The 23,050-nt window shown below is 43.6% G+C and overlaps 1 protein-coding gene across 3 annotated transcripts in view; it reads left to right on the top strand.

The window, feature by feature from the left end:
• The window catches only part of GRIA4 (glutamate ionotropic receptor AMPA type subunit 4), a 520,316-nt gene that overhangs the window by 351,186 nt on the left and 146,080 nt on the right, over nt 1–23,050 (top strand). For all 3 annotated transcript variants that reach the window (XM_030199365.1, XM_030199366.1, XM_030199367.1), the window contains exon 7: nt 17,359–17,526. In XM_030199365.1, coding sequence (XP_030055225.1) covers nt 17,359–17,526 — 168 coding nt within the window. The remainder of the gene's footprint in view (nt 1–17,358; nt 17,527–23,050) is intronic.

Below are 23,050 nucleotides of genomic sequence, written 5' to 3' on the forward strand. Positions count from 1 at the left end.
AGTATGGAGTGTTGCCACGATTTGGGTTTCTGCCAGGTACTTGTGACCTAGCTTGTCCACTGTTTGGAAAACAGCATACTGGACTAGATGGACCATTAGTCTGACCCAGTATATGGCTACTTTTATGTTCTTATACAAAAAGATTAGGAACTTAGCGTGAGATACCTGAGTGCATCCTGCAAGTGTGCAATAGCATTTACTGCAGCTTAGTAAAAGGGCCCATTCATTTTTATGTGGTGAGGGTCTAACTATGTTCTGGGGCTGGGTATTCTGTTAACATGGAGTTTTTATGTATGGAACTTTAGAAATCTGGCTTTATTAGTTTCTACAATAAATGTACTGACATTCTAGAGCTCACTGCAATATTTAGGGTGCTGCCTTTTCCAAGGCTAACCCGTAGCGGTAGTACCATGAGACTACCACGTGGGGTCATTTTGCTGCGGGGTCCCATAGGATTGGAGGGGGGACTGTTACTATCCTGTTCCACTAGACCCCACTTCCAGGGATAACTTCCAGGTAAGCCCTAGGGTTTCTCGAGGGGAGGAGGGAATTTGACTTGATGTTAGAAGAGGGGCTTTTAGAAGGGAGTGAGGCTACATGGAAATAGAGTTTGGGTGGGAAGGGATTCGAGGGATTCAGATTGGGTAGTAGGTGTGTTTCTGGGGATTGGGATCTTGTAGGGACAGATCAGATTTGTTCAGGGGATCGGATCAAATGAAGGACTGGATTGGGGGGAGAGATATCAGGGGCTGCATTTCCAGGGCAGTTTTATGATTTTTTTTAATAATTTATTTTTTAGTGAGCCAACACCACATTACAGTGATAGAGTGCATAGGTGCTCCCATTCTATCTGCCACTGCATGTAGTTTGATGCCTGTGCAGTAAAGAGAGAATTCTATATACAGGGTAAGGCAAAAAAAAGTAATCCCTTAGAGCTTTTTGCCATTTTCTCAGCAGCAGCTTTGAATTTCAACGAGAAATTTTCCATGCTTATTTAGTCATCATACTTACGTATTGCTATTAAACAATATTTCATTATCTAAAGTTGTGTTGTTGATACTGACTTTTTTAGCATTACTACCTAGCGATTTTTGTTTGAGCTAAAAGACAGTAAAATAATTTCATTCAAACGATACAATTAACAATATGTCAGAATTTTGCAGTCCCTGTGAATGGTCAAAGTGTCCACCCCCAGCTTTAACACAGGCCTTCAGTCACTTTGGGAAGCTCTTAACAGCCTTGTTCATCGGTCCCTGTGATAGTTTTACAGTGCAAACTTTTTTGAGCACACAAAATTCACTGGATGATTACACTAAAAAGTCTGTAACTTTGCCATATTAAAAGATTTTTTTATTTCACTTGGTACATAAACATGGATAGTAACAACAAATAATTCTAAGGGGTTTCTTTCTTTCTTTTTTGCCTCACCCAGTATTGTGCCAAAAGTTAGGCACTGAAAACATCCACACTAAGTCCCTATTCTAGTTAATAGCGCGCAGTTTGCGTTTAACGTTGGGCACCAGGCTTACGCCTGATAGAAACAGGTGTAAGTCCGTTGTCCAAAGATTGGCGCGGATCAGCACTATTCTATAACTTGGTGCTTAACGTTTGGGAACAGTTGTGACCCACCTGTGCCCCTCATGTGGCCACATCCCCTTTTGGATCATGTGCAGGAAAAATTATACGCCAAGTTATAAAATAGCACATAGGGGAGATCCACTCGCAATTTCAAGTAAGCCCCAATTAACACCAAGTGGTGCCCATTTCTTCATTAAGTGTCCAGATGATGCCCAATCATTAAGGGGCCCTTTAACTAAGCTGCAGTAAAAAGTGGCCTGAGATAGTTTGGATGCACGAATTTGCTGCATGTTGGACCATTTTTTACTGCAACTGGGGAAAGGGGCTTCTTTAGATGGGGTGATAAATGGCTGTGCACTAAAATTAAAAGTAGTGCGCGACTGTTTACTGCCTGAGCCCATTGACCTAGCGGTAAGGGTTCATATGCTACTCATGCGGTAATCACCATTATATCCACATCAAACTTTACCCTTCCCATTTCAAATACTCTGAAAATTCTCGGAGTAACCATTGATCGGAATTTCACACTGGAAAGCCATGTTAAGAACACAACAAGGAAGATGTTCCACTCAATGTGGAAACTCAAAAGAGTTAAACCTTTCTTTCCTAGGGAAATCTTTCGTAATCTGGTACAATCAATGGTACTGAGTCACTTAGACTATTGCAGTGGTCTTCTTGCTGGCTGTAAAGAACAAATCATTAAAAAACTTCAAACTGCCGAAAACACAGCAGCCAGACTTATATTTGAAAAAACAAAATACGAAAGTTCTAAGCCCCTAAGAGAAAACTTACACTGGCTTCCTCTTAAAGAACGTATAACTTTCAAAATATGCATTCTGGTGCATAAAATAATTCACGGTGATGCCCCGACCTAAATGTTAGACCTCATTGACCTACCACCCAGGAATGCTAAAAGATCAGCACGCACATTCCTAAATCTTCATTTCCCCAGCTGTAAAGGGTAAAGGTCTAAAATATAGAGTAATACATGCGTCCAGCTTTTCATGCTTGAGTTCGCAAATGTGGAATGCTTTACCACTTGACCTGAAAATAATTCACAACCTAATTAACTTCCGTAAAGCACTGAAAACACATCTCTTTAACATGACATACCATAATGACTCATAATTGGAACCGTAATTCTTCATCATCTACTTAACAATCGGATTATTTTCTCCCTATTTAGTACCACCTAATTTATCATGTAATTCATGTTCAATATGTGATACCAATTGCATATTCTCCCCTTTTTTTTACCTGATTGTTCATTATATCATCCATGTTTCTATATATATTACCAATTGTATCTGTACTCTGACATGGCATAAGTCATGACGGAAATTGTAAGCCACATTGAGCCTGCAAATAGGTGGGAAAATGTGAGATACAAATGCAACAAATAAATAAATCAATCAGGCAGTGCGCGCCAATGTGGCCGTGCCACAAGTTACTGCCGATAACACTACCTACAGTAGAAAATAGAAAAATATTTTCTACCATGGGAAACAGCACGCACCAACTTCGAAATTACCTCCAGGAGCCCACGCTACCCCGTCAGTAGTACTGATTTGACGCATGCTATCCGGGCGTTAGCCCTACCACTGCTTCGTAAAAGGACCCTTAAGTGTCCAACTGGTGCCCATTTCCTCTTTAAATTGTGCATGGATCTGAGATCTGCGTTCAAATTCTAGTGCCCAACTGTGAGCGACCAATCCGGGGTTGTCTGCCTTATGCAGTAAATGCAGGGCTGTCATCATGCCAGCAACCAGTCACTGACCTGCAAAAGGTAATCATCAACAACAACAAAAAAAAAGCGACTAGGGATTCACTAATTCTACTGAAGGCCCCAAAATGATTTAATAGGTGTGGCTCCGTCCAGTGGCAGGATTGGTGCCAGAGCTGGTGAGTGGGGTGTTGGTGTTATTGTGTGATGGGCGGGGTTGGTAGGGTGTGGTTACTGTTGCACATTTCCCCCTCTTCTGTCAGAAGGAGACTGGATTCCAATCCCGCCCCTGCTGGCCTGGCCCCGATGCTGTCTGTCTCTTACGCTCTCTCAGCTCCTCAGGATAGGGGCGCTCTGGAACCAGCCCTTCCATTCCCGCTGCAGCATATGTTGCCCTGTCTGAGCCCCAAATTCTGTATTTAAGTGCCAGCCTCAGTTGTATGAAATAGAGCTCATAAATATTCATTGTGAAAATGCTGAAAACATGACCTGGCGAAGGCCGAAGTTGGTCACCCCAGTTTAGCACATCTACTGCAGCGAAGGGCGACTAAAATGATAGCAGGGATGGGACGACTTCCCTATGAAGAAAAACTAAGGAGGCTAGGGCTTTTCAGCTTGGAGATGAGACGGCTGAGGGGAGACATGATAGAGGTATATAAAATAATGAGTGGAGTGGAACAGGTGGATGTGAAGCGTCTGTTCACACTTCCCAAAAATACTAGGACTAGGGGGCATGCGATGAAACTACAGTGCAGTAAATTTAAAACAAATTGGAGAAAATGTAATTAAACTCTGGAATTCGTTGCCGGAGAATGTGGTGAAGGCGGTTAGCTTGGCAGAGTTTAAAAAGGGGTTGGACGGTTTCCTAAAGGACAAGTCCATAAACTGTTACTAAATGGACTTGGGAAAAATCCACAATTCCAGGAATAACATGTATAGAATGTTTGTACGTTTGGGAAGCTTGCCAGGTGCCCTTGGCCTGGATTGGCCGCTGTCGTGGACAAGATGCTGGGCTCGATGGACCCTTGGTCTTTTCCCAGTGTGGCATTACTTATGTACTTATGTACTGAATCCCCTGCTATAAATGTCACTGCACGCTACTGGGGCATAGGATGAAGTTAAAATGGAATAGGCTCAGGAGTAATCTAACGAAATAAATCTTTACAGAAAGGGTGATGAATGAGTGGAACTGCCTCCTGGTGGAGGTGGTAGAGACATCTGAATTCAAAAAAGCTTGGGGTCTCTTCAGGAGAGGAAGAGATAGTAGATAGTTTATGAATGGGCAGACTGGCTAGGCCATATGTTTTTATCAGCTGTCATTTTCTCTATTTCTGTGTCTTTGTACTTACCATGTGCTTGTTGTTGCACCTAATGCACAGAGAGTGCAAAAATTTACCACATTTTTGTAAAAGTATGTCTGTTTGATATGAAACGATTCTCAGGATATAACTACTGCAATAACAATACAGTTGATTAAATCCAGACCTCGTGCACAAGAAGGCACTGCAAGTTTTATGATATCTTGAGACAATCAATAAACCAGACAGGGAAACAATTACAATCTAGAATTTATTTGTAAGCTGGTAGAATGAGAGCAAATGGAAAATGTTGCCATATTGGAAAGTACAGCAAATATCTTACAACATTACACACAGCAGTCTATTAAGAAAGTGTGCATTGATTCCCTCCGGGACTACGGTATTTTAGTCATTCTTTACAAAACCTTGGTGGGGGAGCAGGGGCAGTAAGAGAAGTTTGAACTGTTATAGGAAAAAAGATAGGAAGCCAATAGGGGGACTTGAGAAGTAGCAATATTGGTGGAAGATAAGTCCTGCTGCAGAATTTTTAACACATTGAAGGGCAGAGAGATGGTTTAGTAGTAAACCTGTGAGGAGATGGTTGCAATATTCTAAGCGGGAGGTGATGAGAGTGTGAATAAGAACTTAGGTGGTGTGTTCAGAAAGGAGGAGATGAATTTTGGTGATGTTATAGAGAAGGAAACAATACGTTTTAGCAATCTGTTGGATATGTGCACAAAAACAGAGAGGAATTAAAGATGATCCCAATGTTACTAACTGAGGAGACAGGAAGGATGGCAATGTTATCGACAGAAATAGAGAACGAGGGAAGAGGACAGGTAGGTTTAGGGAGACAGATAAACAATCTGTCTTGACCATGTTCAGTTTCACATAGTGGTGAGACATCCAGGCAGCAATGTCAGACAAGCAGGCTGAAATTGGGCCTGGATTTCTGATGATATTTCTGGTGTAGAGAGGTAGATCTGGGAGTCATCAGCATAATGATTGTACTAAAAACCATGAGAGGAGATCAGAGCACCGAGAATACAGAACAGAGCCCTGAAATCCAAGAATTTCAAGAAGTAGGTAGTGATCAACAGTGTCAAAAGCAGCAGATAGGTCAAGAAGGATGATGATTGAGGAGAGACCCTTGGATCTGGCAAGGAACAGACCATTGGAGACTTTTGCAAAGGCCATTTCTGTAGAGTGTAGAGGATGAAAGCCTGATTGTAGTGGATCAAGAATAGCTTGAGATGAAATAAAGTCAAGACAACAACAGTGAGCAGCATATTCAAGCATTAAATGGAAAAGGGAGCAGGGAGATGGGGTGAAAACTGGAAGGGCAGGTAGGGTCTTAGTGAAGGGTTTTGTTTTTGTTTTTTTTTGAATGGTGTAATCACAGCATGCTTGAAGGCATCAGGAACATTTACAGTGAAAAATGATAGACTAAGAATATAACAGGTAAAAGGGATGGCGCTAGTGGAGATAGAGCCAGCGCCTATCCCCACCCTACTGCGCCAGCATCTCCTTGATCTTATCCCTCCTCCCAACCATTCTCTCCTAGTCTAGCATTCCCTTTCTCTCTACCCTCCCCTCCTCAGGAGCAGTGGAACAACTTTTTGATTGGGGGGACTCAAGCTCAACCCCCAGCTCCAGCTCCACCTCCACCTCCAGTTCTCCTACCAATGTACTCCTGCCAATTTTATTTAAATCATATGCCCCCTAATTCTGTAACAGGGGGCCTAAAGATAGATACTGTTTGTATGCCTATGTTATAGAATACTAGTACTTGTGCGCGTGTAAGACACATTTATACACATAACTGCTAGAGCACTGTTCTATAATTTACTCTTAAGTTACATGCTAAAGTGCTGCATTTAAGCATGAATGGTTACGCCTGCCGTTGATCTAATGTAACTGTTCACACCTACATATAGGTGCATCGATGCCAACTTACTCTACTATTCTTTAATGGCATCTTGGCACACAGATGCTGTACTAGAACAGGTGCTCAGCGCGTGGCATCGGCACACCTAAATTGTGATGCCCAGTTATAGAATTGCTCCCTTAGAGTATAATTATTCACTCACATGGGACATTTCTAAATCAGTCAATAAAATTTCCAGGAAAAGGTACAGAACAGAAGTAGAATAACAGTAACATTCCATTTAAACTCTAGTGTCACATCAGTGAAAGCAACATAAACACCCTCCACTACTCTGAGAAGTAACACAAATAGACACTCAGAAGTAGATATTCAGCTGTCGGCAGTCAGCATTTTGCTGACCGCCGCCGGTTTTATGTCTGGATATTCAGTGCCAGCAGTGGCTTACCGAGGACGGGGTGGTGGCACTGAAGAAGAAGAAGATGCAGAATGGGGGGCACCTCCTCAGCAGAGGCCATCCATCCAGAAGAGGCAGCTACTGCGCCTCGCCACACAATTGCTGGGCCAGAATGTGCACATGAAAGATTACCGGTGCCAGAAATTGGAGCTGTAACAGGAAGCGATCCAGGTGCGGTACAGGCTCAACGTGAAGTGGTACAGCAGCTCCAACAGCTGGAGCACAGCATTGAGGGCCTATGCTGTGACCTGAAAGCACCTAGTACAGCCCTGATGCAACAACAACTGGCGTCTACTTCTACCACTGCACAGCAACCACCCGCTAAGAAGAGGAGCTTGAGATCCTCAGCCTCCCTAGCCACTGGTCCAGCAGCCACCACACCAGCTCCCCTTCTGGGTCCTGTGCCTGGTTGGAGGGCAAGCCACAGAGCGCAAGGTGGCCGGACTTCCACAGGGCAGCCGAGGCAGCAGGCTGCCTTGTGGACACAGAGGAGGAGAGTGGGAGCTCATCAGAGGAGGACTTTCAACAGAGTTCCCCTGCAGCACCAGCTGCAAAGGAACATGGTGAGAGGGGTAGGAGGGGACGGGGTCGGGGCCAGGGGAGGGGGCGGGGAAAGTGATGGGACATGCTAGGGGGGTGAGGGAGGGGAATATGCACAGAGAGGGTGATGGTGGTGGGAGGGGGGTGGTGGTGTTGGTGTGTAAATACTATGTGATAGAAATAAATGACAACTTACTCTCACACAAAACTTGTCTCGATCAGTCTTTGCCTGGCTCTGACCCCCAGCTGGTGTGCACTCTGCTCTGCTCTGTGGGCAGGAAGTGGAGGGGGCTCCTCATCCTGTTCATCTGGGGCCTGCTGCTGTGGTGGCTGTGGTTCTTCTGGGAGGGCCTGTCCTCTGCGCATTGCCAAATTATGTAGCATGCAGCAGGCCAGGAATATCTTTGCCACCTTTTGGGGGCTGTACAGGAGCTCCCCTCCAGAACAGTCCAGACAACAGAACCTGTTCTTAAGTTTTCCGAAGGTGCGCGCAGTGATGCCAGGGGTGGTCCGATGTCTACTGTTGTAGTTCTTCTCTGACCCTGTTTGTGGGTGCACTGTGGGGGTCATGAGCCAACTCCGCTGTGGGTAGCCTCTGTCACCTTTGGGGAGAAGCAGGATGAGAAAGATGAGTGTGTACTGTTTGGAGCAGATACCTTGTGGAGTGGTGGGGGGAGAATAGTGGGTTGTGGAGGGTTGCCCGGTGGAAGAGGTAAAGTTTGGGCAGATCCATGCTGCACTTACCTAGGAGCCATCCACCAGTGATCTCCCCTCGGTCAAACCTGCGGAAGATTCCTGAGTGCTGCAATATTTAGGCATCCTGGGTGGAACCTGGGTATCGGGCACATACGTCTAGAATCTCCCCCTGGGCGTCACACACAATTTGCATATTGAGTGAGTGGAATGCTTTCCTGTTCCTATAAGTGGCCTCTCATGCCCGGTGGGGGGGGAGAGGGGTCTGAGTACGACATGTGTGCAGTCAATGTTCCTATGACTGAGGGGAAGCAAGCTACGGCATAGAAGTCAGCTATGTTAATCTGCAGGGCCTGGGGGGTGGTGGGGAAGGTGATGTACTCAGAGGTGTGGGTAAGGAAGGCTTCAAGGAACTGGGTGAGACAGTTAGAAATGGAAGCCTGGGTGAGACCCTTGTTCACAGATAGGACAGACTGGAAACTCCCAGTGGCCAGAAACGATAGAGAAGCAGTGATCTTTAGGTGCACAGGGAAGGGGTTGTTCCTGTGGGTCCTGGGCTGCAGGAGGGGTTTGAGCTGGTCGCAATGCTGCTGAATGGCAGCCCTATCAAAGCGGTACCTAGTGAGACACTTCAGGTCAGTGAGGTCTAGGAAACTGCTATGGGGCCTGAAAACTCTGGGGTGTGAGTACCTCATGCAGTGCCTCCCCTCTTCCTCCAACATGTAAGCCACCTGTGCATTTAGTGCCTCCATTTCCCCACACTACAGGTGCAATGCAGTGCCACCAGTGCTCACCTCTCCCTACCAACTTGGTGAAACACAGCAGCAACAAACAGAAGCTGACACTCACTCTTCCACCACTGACAATGCAGTCACACACAGCAGAGCCACACTACAAGCACTCTCTGACCCAGTACAAACTCTCCTGCCACACCCTCTAGCCACTCACTCTAGCAGTCTTCACAAACACACTGCAGTAGTACAAAGGACAAAGAGACAAACAGAGACTACAAAGAGATAAGGGAATGAAATATGAACTTGGGGACAGTGAATGGAGAGGGATAGGGGGAGGGGATGGGGGAGATAGAGGAAGGAGTAGTGGTGTCTGGGTTTGGGGGCTAGAAGGGGTAGGGAAAGCTGAAAAGGTAAAACACAAATGAGGCAGGTGAGGATGAAAAGGTTCCGACTACGGCACACAGACGAAGGTAACAGGTACTCAACAAACTCTCAGCTTTCCGAACAACGCTCTTGCCACTCTCCAACTGCACAAAATCGCTAATGAGTCTAAAGACGACTTCTCCCTTACCCTGGTCACTTTTATTTCAGGTCTAACTAAGGACGCCCATGTTCTGACCCATGCGAAACCATTTCACTAGCCGTTATACGCTGGAGGCGCCCATCTCGTAACGCCGCCCATAACACGCCCCCTGTGGAGACAACCATAGATGGGCGTCCTCGTGCTGAGGACGCCCTTACGGCCCTGTTTCAATTATTGGATTTGTGTGACCTTCTTTCACGGGGACGCCCATGTGCCTTTTGTGTCGCCTTTTGGACGCCCTTTTCTTTCGAAAATGAGCCTGATAGTAACATAGTAGATGACGGCAGATAAAGATCTGTACGGTGCGTTCAGTCTGCCCAACAAGATAAACTCATTGTATGAACCACTTTATATGTACACCTGACCTTGATTTGTCCTTGCCATTTTCAGGGCATAGACTGTAGAATAGTTTGCCCAGCACTAGCTTTGCTTCCTAATTACAGGTGTTGCCACCCAATCTCCGCTAAGACAAAATGGATGGTAAGGTGATGAGAGTACAATAAGTGCAATGTGGTTTTGAGGTATGTAATGCTTTGAGATGAGGAATAAAACTGAAGAGAGCTAGGAAGAGAAAGTGTAGTGGAGCCATCCGAGCCATCCCCCAACTCCCCCTTCATTATCTCCTCAGACCCTTGCTGAATTCTTTCACAACAAGGTTCAAAAGATAAACCTTGCTTTCTCTACCTCACCAGCTCTCCCTCCACTAGTCCGTTCCCCTCTCTCTCCTTCCCCTCATTCCCTTTCCTCCTTTCCTGAAGTTACTATTGAGGAAACTACACTTCTCCTTTCTTCCTCAAAATGTACCACCTGTTCCTCTGATCCCATTCCCACCCACCTTCTTAATGCCATCTCTCCTACTCTTATTCCTTTTATCTGTCACATTCTCAACCTCTCACTTTCCACTGCGACTGTCCCTGCTTCCTTTAAACATGCTGTGGTCACACCTCTCCTTAAGAAGCCTTCACTTGACCCTACTTGTCCCTCTAATTACCGACCCATCTCCCTCCTTCCTTTTCTCTCCAAATTACTTGAGCGTGCTGTTCACCGCCGCTGCCTTGATTTTCTCTCCTCACATGCTATTCTTGACCCATTACAATCTGGTTTTCGCCCTCTCCACTCAACTGAAACTGCGCTTACTAAAGTCTCCAATGACCTATTACTGGCTAAATCCAGAGGTCAATATTCCATCCTCATTCTTCTTGATCTTTCCGCTGCTTTTGACACTGTCGATCACAGCATACTTCTCGATACCCTGTCCTCACTTGGATTCCAGGGCTCTGTCCTTTCCTGGTTCTCTTCCTACCTCTCCCTCCGCACCTTTAGTGTTCACTCTGGTGGATCCTCTTCTACTTCTATCCCTCTGCCTGTCGGTGTACCTCAGGGTTCTGTTCTTGGTCCCCTCCTCTTTTCTATCTACACTTCTTCCCTTGGTTCATTAATCTCATCCCATGGCTTTTCCTACCACCTCTATGCTGATGACTCCCAAATCTACCTTTCTACCCCTGATATCTCACCTTGCATCCAAACCAAAGTTTCAGCGTGCTTGTCTGACATTGCTGCCTGGATGTCTCAACGCCACCTGAAATTAAATATGACCAAAACCGAGCTTCTCATTTTCCCCCCCAAACCCACCTCCCCGCCCCCCCCGTTTTCTATTTCTGTTGATGGCTCTCTCATTCTCCCTGTCTCCTCAGCTCGAAACCTTGGGGTCATCTTTGACTCTTCTCTCTCCTTCTCTGCTCATATCCAGCAGACCGCCAAGACCTGTCGTTTCTTTCTTTACAACATCCGTAAAATCCGCCCCTTTCTTTCCGAGCACTCTACCAAAACCCTCATCCACACCCTTGTCACCTCTCGTTTAGACTACTGCAATCTGCTTCTTGCTGGCCTCCCACTTAGTCACCTCTCCCCTCTCCAGTCGGTTCAAAACTCTGCTGCCCGTCTCATCTTCCGCCAGGGTCGCTTTACTCATACTACCCCTCTCCTCAAGACCCTTCACTGGCTCCCTATCCGTTTTCGCATCCTGTTCAAACTTCTTCTACTAACCTATAAATGTATTCACTCTGCTGCTCCCCAGTATCTCTCCACACTCGTCCTTCCCTACACCCCTTCCCGTGCACTCCGCTCCATGGATAAATCCTTCTTATCTGTTCCCTTCTCCACTACTGCCAACTCCAGACTTCGCGCCTTCTATCTCGCTGCACCCTACGCCTGGAATAAACTTCCTGAGCCCCTACGTCTTGCCCCATCCTTGGCCACCTTTAAATCTAGACTGAAAACCCACCTCTTTAACATTGCTTTTGACTCGTAACCACTTGTAACCACTCGCCTCCACCTACCCTCCTCTCTTCCTTCCCGTTCACATTAATTGATTTGATTTGCTTACTTTATTTATTTTTTGTCTATTAGATTGTAAGCTCTTTGAGCAGGGACTGTCTTTCTTCTATGTTTGTACAGCGCTGCGTATGCCTTGTAGCGCTATAGAAATGCTAAATAGTAGTAGTAGTAGTAGAGATGAGAAGATATAAACCTGTGGAGACATGACATGAGCTATTAGGCAACGGACTGGAAGGAATGCAGGCTAGCAGGGGAGGCGGAAGTGGATTGGTAGACCTGGGAGTTACCCCGTGGTGAATGCTGCAGCTAAATGAGTAACTTCCTACTTCTACCCTAGCACTACTCGGATTGAACCACTGCAGCTCCATGTTACTCTGGGATTAAAATTTTAATCACGATTAATCGTGCCATTGAAGGTAGGTTATTTATTTAGGGCAACTTTTACAAAGTGGCGCTACTGATTAGCATGTGCTGAATGCAAAGAAACCCATGGGAATTGAATGTTCTTCTTCACATTCAGCGCACGCTAATCAATTGCACCACTTTGTAAAAGGAGCCCTTACTTTTTTCCTCACTGCAGCCCCTTGTAAATTTGGACAAAGTCACGACCTTCCATTGCCCAGAGTCACAAGGAGCTGCAGTGGGGGAAAAAAATATATCTATACTCGCATGATTAATTGTGATTACAAATTTTAATTGAAATGCAGCCCTAAAAAATTAAAGAATTAAAAGTAAAGAAAAGATTTTTTTAAAAACACAAAATACAAATTGAAAAATTAAAGAATTTAAAACAGCAAGCAGGATAGCTATAAACAGCCTTACAATTTTCACAGCCTACTTTGGTCTGATTTTCTTGCACTAAATGTTTATGAAGTAATCTTTGAAACATCAGGCTTTCTAAGAATAGTAGTCAGCAAATGGTTTGATCTGATCTAATGATTGATTGAGATTAAGTAGGGTCACCATGGCTGAGATTCTGGTATCCTCCAGAAACAGTACTCAGAAAATGTCTTTTGATTTGTATGAAACATGTTGTTCTGAAGCTGTAGCCATGAGTGTGCCGAGGGACTATTAATGAAATGTGTAAATATTGTTAGTCAGTACAAGCAACGTTCTGATAACTTCAAAGGGGTACTTCAATCTTGCTGACACAAATGGTTAGCAAGGATGAAGTGCTCATCAAGGATACACAGTAAAGGACTATATTAAAGTACATTCTCAAAAGGAGAAATAACTCTAACGTGGTTACTTTCCTTGTGATTCAAAGATTGATGCATTCTAAGAAAATTGCTTTTCCCTCTCCGATGGTGCTCTCTACTGTCTTACTAGTAGCGTTCATAAGGCAGCACCACTCAAGCCTCTCCTGAAAACACACCTAGCCAGTTGGCCTTTCAGGATTAACACAAAGAATATACAGGTGCGGCCACATAAGTGCTTATTTCTGAACATTGCAATTCTGCAACTGGACACCTACACATATATTATCGAAACAAAAGAGGCGGGTAGGATCCACAAACCGTAGTATTAGAAGACAATCGATCAGAGAAGGTGAAGCACGAACAGCAAAGCTGTTACTGGAAAAGAGTGTCGTGGCTGGTGCCAGATACCCCCACCGAGGGAAAGTGTGCTTTTAGAATCCCCTTTAATCGCTACCTCTGCCATAGGTAAAACATGGCCAGGTTGGTCTATTTTAATAAAGTGGCCATGCAGAGGGGAGCACTTACCACCACCCATTGAGGTGGCAGTAAGGGTGGTGATCACTGGGTAGCAAGCGGCACTGCCCGATTACCACTGGGTAACCCCCTTCGGAAATATTTTTTAAATATTTCTGCTAGTGCTTGAAATGTCATGCAATGGGGGTGGAACTACCGCCGTTGCCCGCATTGAGCTGATGGTAACTCCAGATTGGTGTGCTGTATGCCCACAGTGCTTACTGCTACTTAGTAAAAAAGCCCCTTAAGCACTCACAGTTATGCCAGTTCTGTGGCTGGCATAATTGCAGGCATGTAAATATAAAGTATGCTGATACTGGATTACGCTAGTATGCTATAATGAAATCTGGGCATCCTGATGCTGATATAGAATAAGCTCTCACCCTGCCTCCCCAGGGCACCTAAATTGAGGCACCCAATTATACAGGGCGAGGCAAAAAAAAAAAAAAGTAACCCCCTAGTGGTTTTTGTGTTTTCTCAACAACTGCTTGGAATTTCAATGTGAAATTTACAGCTTTATTTGTTGTTACTATTTGCGTTTATGTGCTGAGTGGAATGAAATTATCTTTAAACACAGTGAATTTACAGTTTTTAGCATTACCACCCAGCGATTTTTGCACATTCAAAAATGTTTGCATTGTAAAACTACCACTATTTGAAATAAAATAATTTTAAAAACCTTGGGTACCAGCTTACTGTTAATGAGTAGACTTTTATACAAGGAGCAATGTTGGAGGTCTATCATAAACCCCACCCAAAGCCGCAAACAATCACCAAACTCAAGGAAGTGCTGCAGATGATCTGGGACAGCCACAGGGACCAGTTGACCAGGCTGTTAATAACTTCCCAAAGCAAAAGGCCTGTATTAAAGCTGGAGATGGACACTGAGCATTCACCGTGACTGTGAAATTCCGACACATTGTTAATTCTATCGTTTGAATGAACTTATTTTACTGTGTTTTAGCTCAAACATTTTTAATGCACAAAAATCACTAGGCAGTAATGCTAAACTGTCAGTAACATCAACGTAACTTAAGATAATTAAATGTTGTTTAACAGTAATACATAAGTATGATGACTAAATAAGTACATAATATAACATAACAATAAAATTTATATTCCGTTAACACCAAAAAGTTCTAAATGGATTTCAAGAATAAAGTGACTAGAACAATTCAAGGAATTACATATCAAAATATTTGTGTTAACTCTAAAAGAAACTTACAAAATAAAAAGGTTTTCACTGATTTCCAAAAAGTATAGTAATCGGAAACAAACTAAGTCCCTTTGTAAATCCTTCCATATTTTTTGACTTGATAGGCAAGAGAAGCCTGAAATAATATTAGGGATTTCTTCCCTTTAGGTGATGTAAATTTCTCGATATTCAATGTGGTTGCTGATAAAATGGCAAAAAACACTAGGGGGTTACTTTTTTTGCCTCACTCTGTAGAATCGCCCCCATAGGAGTTGATATTCAGCCATGGTGGTCGGTGTTTGATTTAAAAACCGACTTCCATGGTTATTTTATAGCTAGATCCTGTATTCAGTGCCAGTATCCAGCTACTGGCCTACACTGAATATCTAGGTATAATTTATTCACCTATAAAGTGCGACTACTTTAAGAAGCATGTACTGGCTTAAATGGTCTACTAACTAACTTGTAGAATCTGAACTCACAAGTAGACACTATGTTCACTTGGATATATAATGTGTGATGACGGGGGAAAAAGGTCTCATTGGTCGCTGCGATATGTTGCTGAATAGCAACTCTGAAGCATAAGCATAAAAAAATCCCATTTGTGACTCAAATAGTCATTGACCAAAAAAAAAACCCCTCCTACCTACATATGTGGTTTGAGCAGAACTTTTTTGTAATAAATTTACTTTTAGTCATTCAATTATAACGGTGTTGACCCTTTATATTCTAGAGGTAATAACTCTTCATGTATCTTTGACAGAATGATCAGAAATTGAGTATGAAGAAATCAAAGGCGGTAACACTTAACTAAAGACTCGAACACAGAGATGGAAATATTCTATAACAAAGAAGAAAAAAAAAAGAAAAGAACCTGCATATATCAACCTCCAGATTAAACATACAAACTATAGTATCAAAAAAAATTTAAATCTTTTAAATTTTTCAATGCAATGTGTTCAGTTCACCAGTGTGATCACCTATAATATGAAAAAGTGAAACCTGGATTTGGAACCATCATTGCACATTATATGTTTTTATTTTAGTTACATTTGTACCCCATGCTTTCCCACTCATGGCAGGCTCAATGCAGCTTACATATACAGGTACTGATTTGTACCTGGGGCAATGGAGGGTTAAGTGTCTTGCCCAGAGTCACAAGGAGCTGCCTGTGCCTGAAGTGGGAATTGAACTCAGTTCCCCAGTCCACCACCCTAACCACTAGGCCACTCCTCCACTCTATGTTCTATATAATTGGCTAAATAAATTAGCCAAATGCTGACAAACCCTTCAAGCACCGATGCATAAATGCAATTCAAAATGCAGCATATACTCCTGTACTACTGTAATGTATTATATTGTGTCACGATGAAATCAGCTAACTTGCAGCAAACTTAACATCTCAGTCAATCAGTCTGTTTAATGCATATGACCATACCATCAAAGTCCAGCAAATGTAAATGAAGAAAACAGTTCACTTATCTGCTGCAAAGTAGCTTAGCTGGTAGAATTGTTGCAATGACTCCATGTGCATGATCCAGTGAAGTAATAGAATATCCAAAAGTCTATATCTCCTTGCCTAAATTCTATTATAAGCTAACATTCTATTATATATCTGGTATTTGAATTCCAATGCTGTTAAATGTGTATATTTTTTAAATTGTTTCATAGTAGTTCTATTATTAGGTTTCAATTTACGTACCACCTGGTTAGCATGTTAGACCTTACTGCTAAGTCAATGGTTGGCGGTAAGGTCTCAGGCTGAAAACGGATGCACACTGGTTTTAATTTTGCCACACGCCCATTTTCCGGCACAAAAAAAGTGCCTTTTTTTCCAGGCACGCTGAAGAAATGGACCAGTGCTCATCCAAAACATGTGCCTACACAAGCGCAGCCCACTTTTAGGTGCACCTTAGTAAAAGGGCCCCTTATTGTATTTAGTTTATTCTTGGTTACATTATTATTGTTATGCTGTTAACAGAATTGTAAGTTTTATGTTAAACTGTACCTGCTATACAACGCCTTGGGTGAATCTCTTCATAAAGGCAGTTAATAAATCCCAATAAATAAACAAATTCTGGGAATGCCCATGACCTGTTTATGGCCACAGTCCCTTTGGAATTGTGCACTATAAAAATTAGGCACACGTGTTGTAGAATATGGCGTGGGGCAGATCCACACGTAACTCCTAATGACTGCCAATTAATGACTTGTTAATGCCAGTTACTGATTGTTATCACCAGTCTAGCCAATTACTTAAGATCTGCATGCAGAATTGAGCACCTAACTCTACAGCAGCCCCTTCCCCTCCCCCCCCCCCCCCCCCCCCCCGTAAGAGCTGAATTAATTGCATGTCTGAAAACCCACCTAAACCGTACAGTATATGGATAAAATATCTGTATAATTTATTGCAGTTAGTACCCAGCTGAATTCTGTTTTTAACATTGCATATATCTTTCTTTCTGTAAAAAGTGGATGGGAGAGTTATTTGATTTGGAGGAGAGGTCTGAAATGATATAAATTAGAAATGTTAGTTAACTATAATATGTGGGTTTTAAGCAAATTATTTTTGCTGTTTTATTTTCTATACATGTACAGTATTTAAATTCTTTTATTTGCATAGTACACATCTGCATTGACCTACGATGGTGTACTTGTGATGGCTGAAGCTTTCCGCAATCTTAGGAGGCAGAAAATTGACATTTCAAGGCGAGGGAACGCTGGAGATTGTCTTGCAAATCCTGCTGCTCCTTGGGGTCAGGGAATCGACATGGAAAGAACACTGAAGCAGGTAAGTTTATTAGCATTTTTTCAATTAATTCTCTGAATGTTAATTAAGATCTCTGCTTTGTTAATGTGCGTGTCATGTCAAACACAAATATCAATTTTTTAATAATGTTTATACACTATCTTAGGAGTCCTTTTACTAAGGCATGCTGGATTTAGTGCACACTAATGATTAGAATGCATCAAATGCCACGCAGCCCATTATATTCCTATGGGCTGCATGGCATTTAGCTAATCAATAGCATACACTAAATTCATTAGCGTACCTTAGTAAAAGGACCCCTTAATGATTAGCATAATTCAAAATGGTTCACAACATAATGAAACAATACAAGTCAGTAACTAAGGAGAAAACCAGAAGGCCGAGCAGCTGGCCCCAGTCCCCTTCTAACCAATAGAGAATAAGAAAGTTTCAACATCTTTCTAAAAGAGATCAGATTATGGCACTCTCTCAGCTCCACTAGCAGTGGCTTAGCAAGGGCGGGGCGGTGGGGGCGGTCCGCCCCAGGTGTCAACGGGTGGGGGGGCGTGCATCCGTCCACCCCCCCCCCCCGGTGCAGCGCCTCCCCCCCGACACGGTCCCCACCTGTCTACGAGTTCCATCCATCTGCAGCGCTGCTGTAAAAATCGCTTCGTCGGCCCTTCCCTCACTCACTGTGTCCCGCCCTTGAGGAAATAGGAAGTTACGTCAGAGGGCACAGATCCCATTTATGCAATGAGACCTGCAAGGGGTGAATTATCAAGCTGCATTGGGGCTATAAGTCACGTTATTCGCCCCAATGTGTGTTAAAGAGCACTAACATGACTTCAGTTGCCATAACGCAGTGATAACTAAGCCACCATGGGCTATATAGCAAAGATATGCACAATATGTACAAATATATAAATATATACTTTGTAAATTCTATAAGGTGACTTGTGCATGCTGGAAAAAGCTAGGGTTATTTTACCATCCCAGGAACATTGGGTCTCAAAGCGTTGCTCTTGCTTCTGGGCCACATCTTAAAGGGGCTGTGATGCTGTTATCCCACCCCTCAATCAACACCCACACCCCAGGGGCCTAGCTACTTGGGGCCACGGGGGCCTGGGCCCCCGTAGATTTGGCTCTGGACCCCCCTGCCAACGACCCTCTCGACCCCCCCCCCCTCCCGCCACCAACCCACCGTCGCCATCTGCTACCTTTGCTGGCGGGGGACCGCAACCCCCGCCAGCCAAGGTCCTCTTCTTCCTTCGTTCTGTTTCTGAGTCTGACATCCTGCATGTACAACGTCAGATTCAGAAACAGAACGAAGGAAGAAGAGGACCTCAGCTGGCGGGGGTTGGAGTCCCCCACCAGCAAAGGTAGGCGACGGCGGGGGGGTCGAGAGCATCGTCAGCAAGGGGGGGGGTCAAAGTTGGTGGTGGTAGTGGTGGTGGCGGCGCCAGGGGGAGCTAAAATGTGCCCCCTCACCTCGGGCTCTGGACCCCCCTCCCGCCGAAGTCTGGCTACGCCCCTGCCATACCCCCTTTCATATTCCCACCTACCCCCAATCAGAATCCCTACCCCCAGAGGACCCCTATCCTTGGGATCCTACTTGCAATACCTGGTGATCTAGTTGTTCCCTGAACAAGAGTGAACCCCAGTCATGTTTCCGCTCAGGGTATATTGCGGGTTGGTGACTCTCATGGTAAATGAAGATGCGGGGAAAGCTCTCCTTTTACTGTACCCGAATAACTACCTTCCTCCTCCACAGTTACTAATAACTGGAGTTAAAAGCAAAATTATACGTTTTAGCAGTAGCCCACTTGGATAACTTCCCCCTTAACAGTAGCTCACATTGGTAACTATAGATTCTGAAATTCACACCTTTTTAGCTTTGTTTTGTAGCCTAAAGTGTTCATAATCCAAATAAGTTATCACAGCAGCAAAAAGAGAAATGCCACTAAAATGCTAAAAATAAAATCAGTGTGTGATTTCTAAAAGGTGCATTTGATTATCATTCCCTTTCAAACATGACTAGGCATATTATTTGAATCTTAAATGTTAACCTACTGTATAAATGCATTTACATCATTCAAGAAATCTAACCCAGTTTTCTCCCCTTTTTCTTTATGGGAATAATGCATAATAAATAAGACTGGCTTATCTACACATGTATGATATATATAAATGCATGTTTAATGCATCTCCATGACTGGGAAGCCTGTCAGACTGAAGTAATTAATTGGTATTGTGTATGCTTGAATGCCCAGTGTAATTCTGGAAAAGTGGTTAGTGCAGCGGACTTTGATCCTGGGGAACTGGGTTTCGATTCCCACTGCAACTCCTCGTGACTCTGGGCAAGCCATTGCCCCAGGTACAAATAAGTACTTTTATATACTATGTAAACTGCTTTGAATGTGGTTGCAAAAAACACAGAAAGGTGGTATATCAAGCCCCATTCTCTTTCCCCTTTCCCCCCTTAAAAATAAGAAAAGGGGAAAGGGAATGGGACTTATATACTACCTTTCTATGGTTTTTCCAACAACATTCAAAGCGGTTTACATATTATATACAGGTACTTATTTGTACCTGGGACGTTGGAGGGTTAAGTGACTTGCCCAGAGTCACAAGGAAAAGCCATGTTGAGTCCAGTGTTGTCTCTAGACAGAAATGTTTATGGGGGGGGCAAGCTAGATATGGGGGGTGCAAGTCAAAGTGACATTTCTGCACATCATAACTCCCTTCCCCCCACTTTTAAATTAGCTATATATATATATATAAGAGACTCTCCCCTCTCCAATCCCGTTTCAACTACCCAGTAAAACTACCATTATAATTGATAGGATCATTCATCAAATTCTTCTGTGTGGACATGGATTCTCTATAGAATTGGTCAGAATCTGAACATAAACCCAGAAGCTACAGTTCTGTATTACAAACTCCATATTCCCTACCAATGAAGCTTTCCCCCTTACAATTCGCCACACAAAAATATTCAAAGTGTGATAATCATCTCAGGGACAGCAAACACTCCTTCCACTGCTAGACACTGCTTAAAGCAGATGGGTTTTTATTTGTGTGGTGATTCTGCAGGATGTAGAGACCACTAGTCCTGAGCATTTGAAATTTCAAACAGGCCAGACACTTCGCAGAATAACACAAAACTTTGCAAAACGACACACAAAACCTATATAGGAAACTTGCTAAAACCATAGTAGCCCTAACCCATCTATGAAAAGACAGTGCTATAAATATTAAACTGGGCCCTAGAGCACCAGTATACCAGCTACTGGGAAACTGGGACAAGCTGAACTGTTAACAGAGTCCTGTAGACACTACATGCTAACAGAATCCTTTTTCCTTAGTCACAGATGCAGAACACGACACTCACCTGATACAAAATAGGGGGCCACAAAAAACATGCAAGCAAAAACTGCAACCAGAGATACCAGACTCTGTATGTTGTGCAACACTACAGAAATAGAAAGAAATGCATATACTCCTGTACAGTGCAAAATAAAGCTGACAGATGTAAATTTTCAACACTGACATAATTCAGTCACTAAACTGAAAATACAATCTTTTTTCTACCTTTATTGTCTGGTGATTTTGTTCCCAGTGTCTGGTTCTGCTTCCCTTATAACTCTTTTTCCAGGGCCTCCTTTCCATTTGCTATTTCTTGTCTCACTTCCTTTCTTCTTCACTTCCTGCCTTATGTCTATGTTTCAAATATAATCAATCCCAAGAATGGCTTCTGGTAAATGAAAAAACTGAAATCGGTAAAGAACCAGAGTATAATAGGAAAGGACGAAATGAAAAAAAGAAGAAATGATCCAGATAAATCAAATAAACTATGTAAACAAAATATTTTGTGTGGTGGTGGAGAGATCTCAGAGAGTAAACTCACCCAAGCGAGACTACACCGAAGTGATTTATGCCTCTAGGGGTGGGCAAGTGTCTGGATCATAGAACTTCTCCACTGATTTTTATTTTGTTTTATGTGAGCAAAAAAAAACAACCTCATGTGCTCTTATTGCAAAATGAAAATTATAACTCAATACAATGTATTAAAGTATCTGGATCAATTCTCTCATTCATTCCATCCAGTGTCTTGCACCTGAACAACAAATGTATATATAGAGAATATCTCTCCTATAATTTTTCTTTCACCAGTTCATTGAAATACTTGTGTGCTGAGTTTCCATAGCACTATTGTATAATACAAGTCAATGAAAGCAACTTAGGCACTTAAAGATACTTAGCGTATGGACCGGTGATCCACTCCAAGGCTGACTTCAATCCTTGATAGCAATGTCTGATCCTGTGAAGAGATTCATCACCGCGTTTCCTTCTTGAAAAAATAGAGCGTGCGAGCCCGGTGTGTGATCCCAGATCTAAAACGCTCCCACGCTATAGTGCATTATGTTCTTCTATTTTCCACAACCAACCATATCGAGTTCGACTCTGCAGGGTTTCATATTTACTTCTTCAGGAACTCAAAATATGTTATATCAAAAAAGCTGAAAGAAAAAGTGCCGCTCCTCAGTTACGTCTATGTTTGACACTGATCTGTCGCGTTCTGCTTTCTTCCGTTTTTCTGCCTCCTTCTCAAATCTATCTAATATTCTATCTCTCTTCCCCTCCATCCATGTGCAGCATTTCTCCCCTTCTCCCATCCCTTCCCATCATATGCAGCCTTCCCCCTTTCCCATCCCTTCTCTTCTTGTGCAGGATTTCACCCTCTCTTCTCTTCACTCATGTACAGGAACCCCCGTTTCCCATCCCTTCCCTTCTTGTGCATCATTTCTCCCCTCTTCCTATCCCTTTATTTCATGTACAGTTTTCCTCCTTCTCATTCCTTCAAGTGCAGACATCCCCCCTTTCCTTTGTGTACAGCATTTCAACCTCTCTTCTCATCCTTTCACATGCAGCATCCCCCCTCCCCATCCCTTTCCTTCATGTGCGGTGTTTCTTCTGCTCTCTCTCTCTTTTTCTCTCTCCAGGTGCTGTTTCTTCTGCTTCCCACCCCCATTCCTTCCCATAGTGCCTCTTATCATTTTCCTTACCTTCTTCCTTCTCACCCCCTGGGTCCAGTCTCTCGCCCCTCAGCCGCAAATTTAAAAACTTGTGGCAGCTGCTGGCAGTGATTAAATCAGGCCGTCCTCTAGCCACCCCAAGACTTTCCCTCTGCTACGTCCCGCCCACACGACAAAAGGAAATTGCAACAGAGGGAAGGACCCTGTGGATGGTCAAAGGAAGGTCTGATCTAATTGCTGTTGGTAGCTTCCACAAGTTTTTAAACACATGGCTGAGGGGATAGAGACTGGGGATGGGAGAGGAGGAAGTAGTTGGGTAGTGCATAGGCAGTTGGTGACTCAGATGTTTGAGGAGGCTAAAAATGGGGCTTGGGGCAGGGCTAATGAAAGGATGAAATGGGGTGTGGTATGACAAATTTAAATCTTTGGGGTTGGGACACGTGCCTGTCTTTCCCTCCCCCCCCCCCCCACCACATGTAGCATATCTTCTCTCTTTCCCCCTGCCCCAGCAATCCAGGATCTCCTCTCTC

The sequence above is a fragment of the Microcaecilia unicolor genome, chromosome 4, assembly GCF_901765095.1.
Source record: "Microcaecilia unicolor chromosome 4, aMicUni1.1, whole genome shotgun sequence".
Classification (NCBI taxonomy): domain Eukaryota; kingdom Metazoa; phylum Chordata; class Amphibia; order Gymnophiona; family Siphonopidae; genus Microcaecilia; species Microcaecilia unicolor.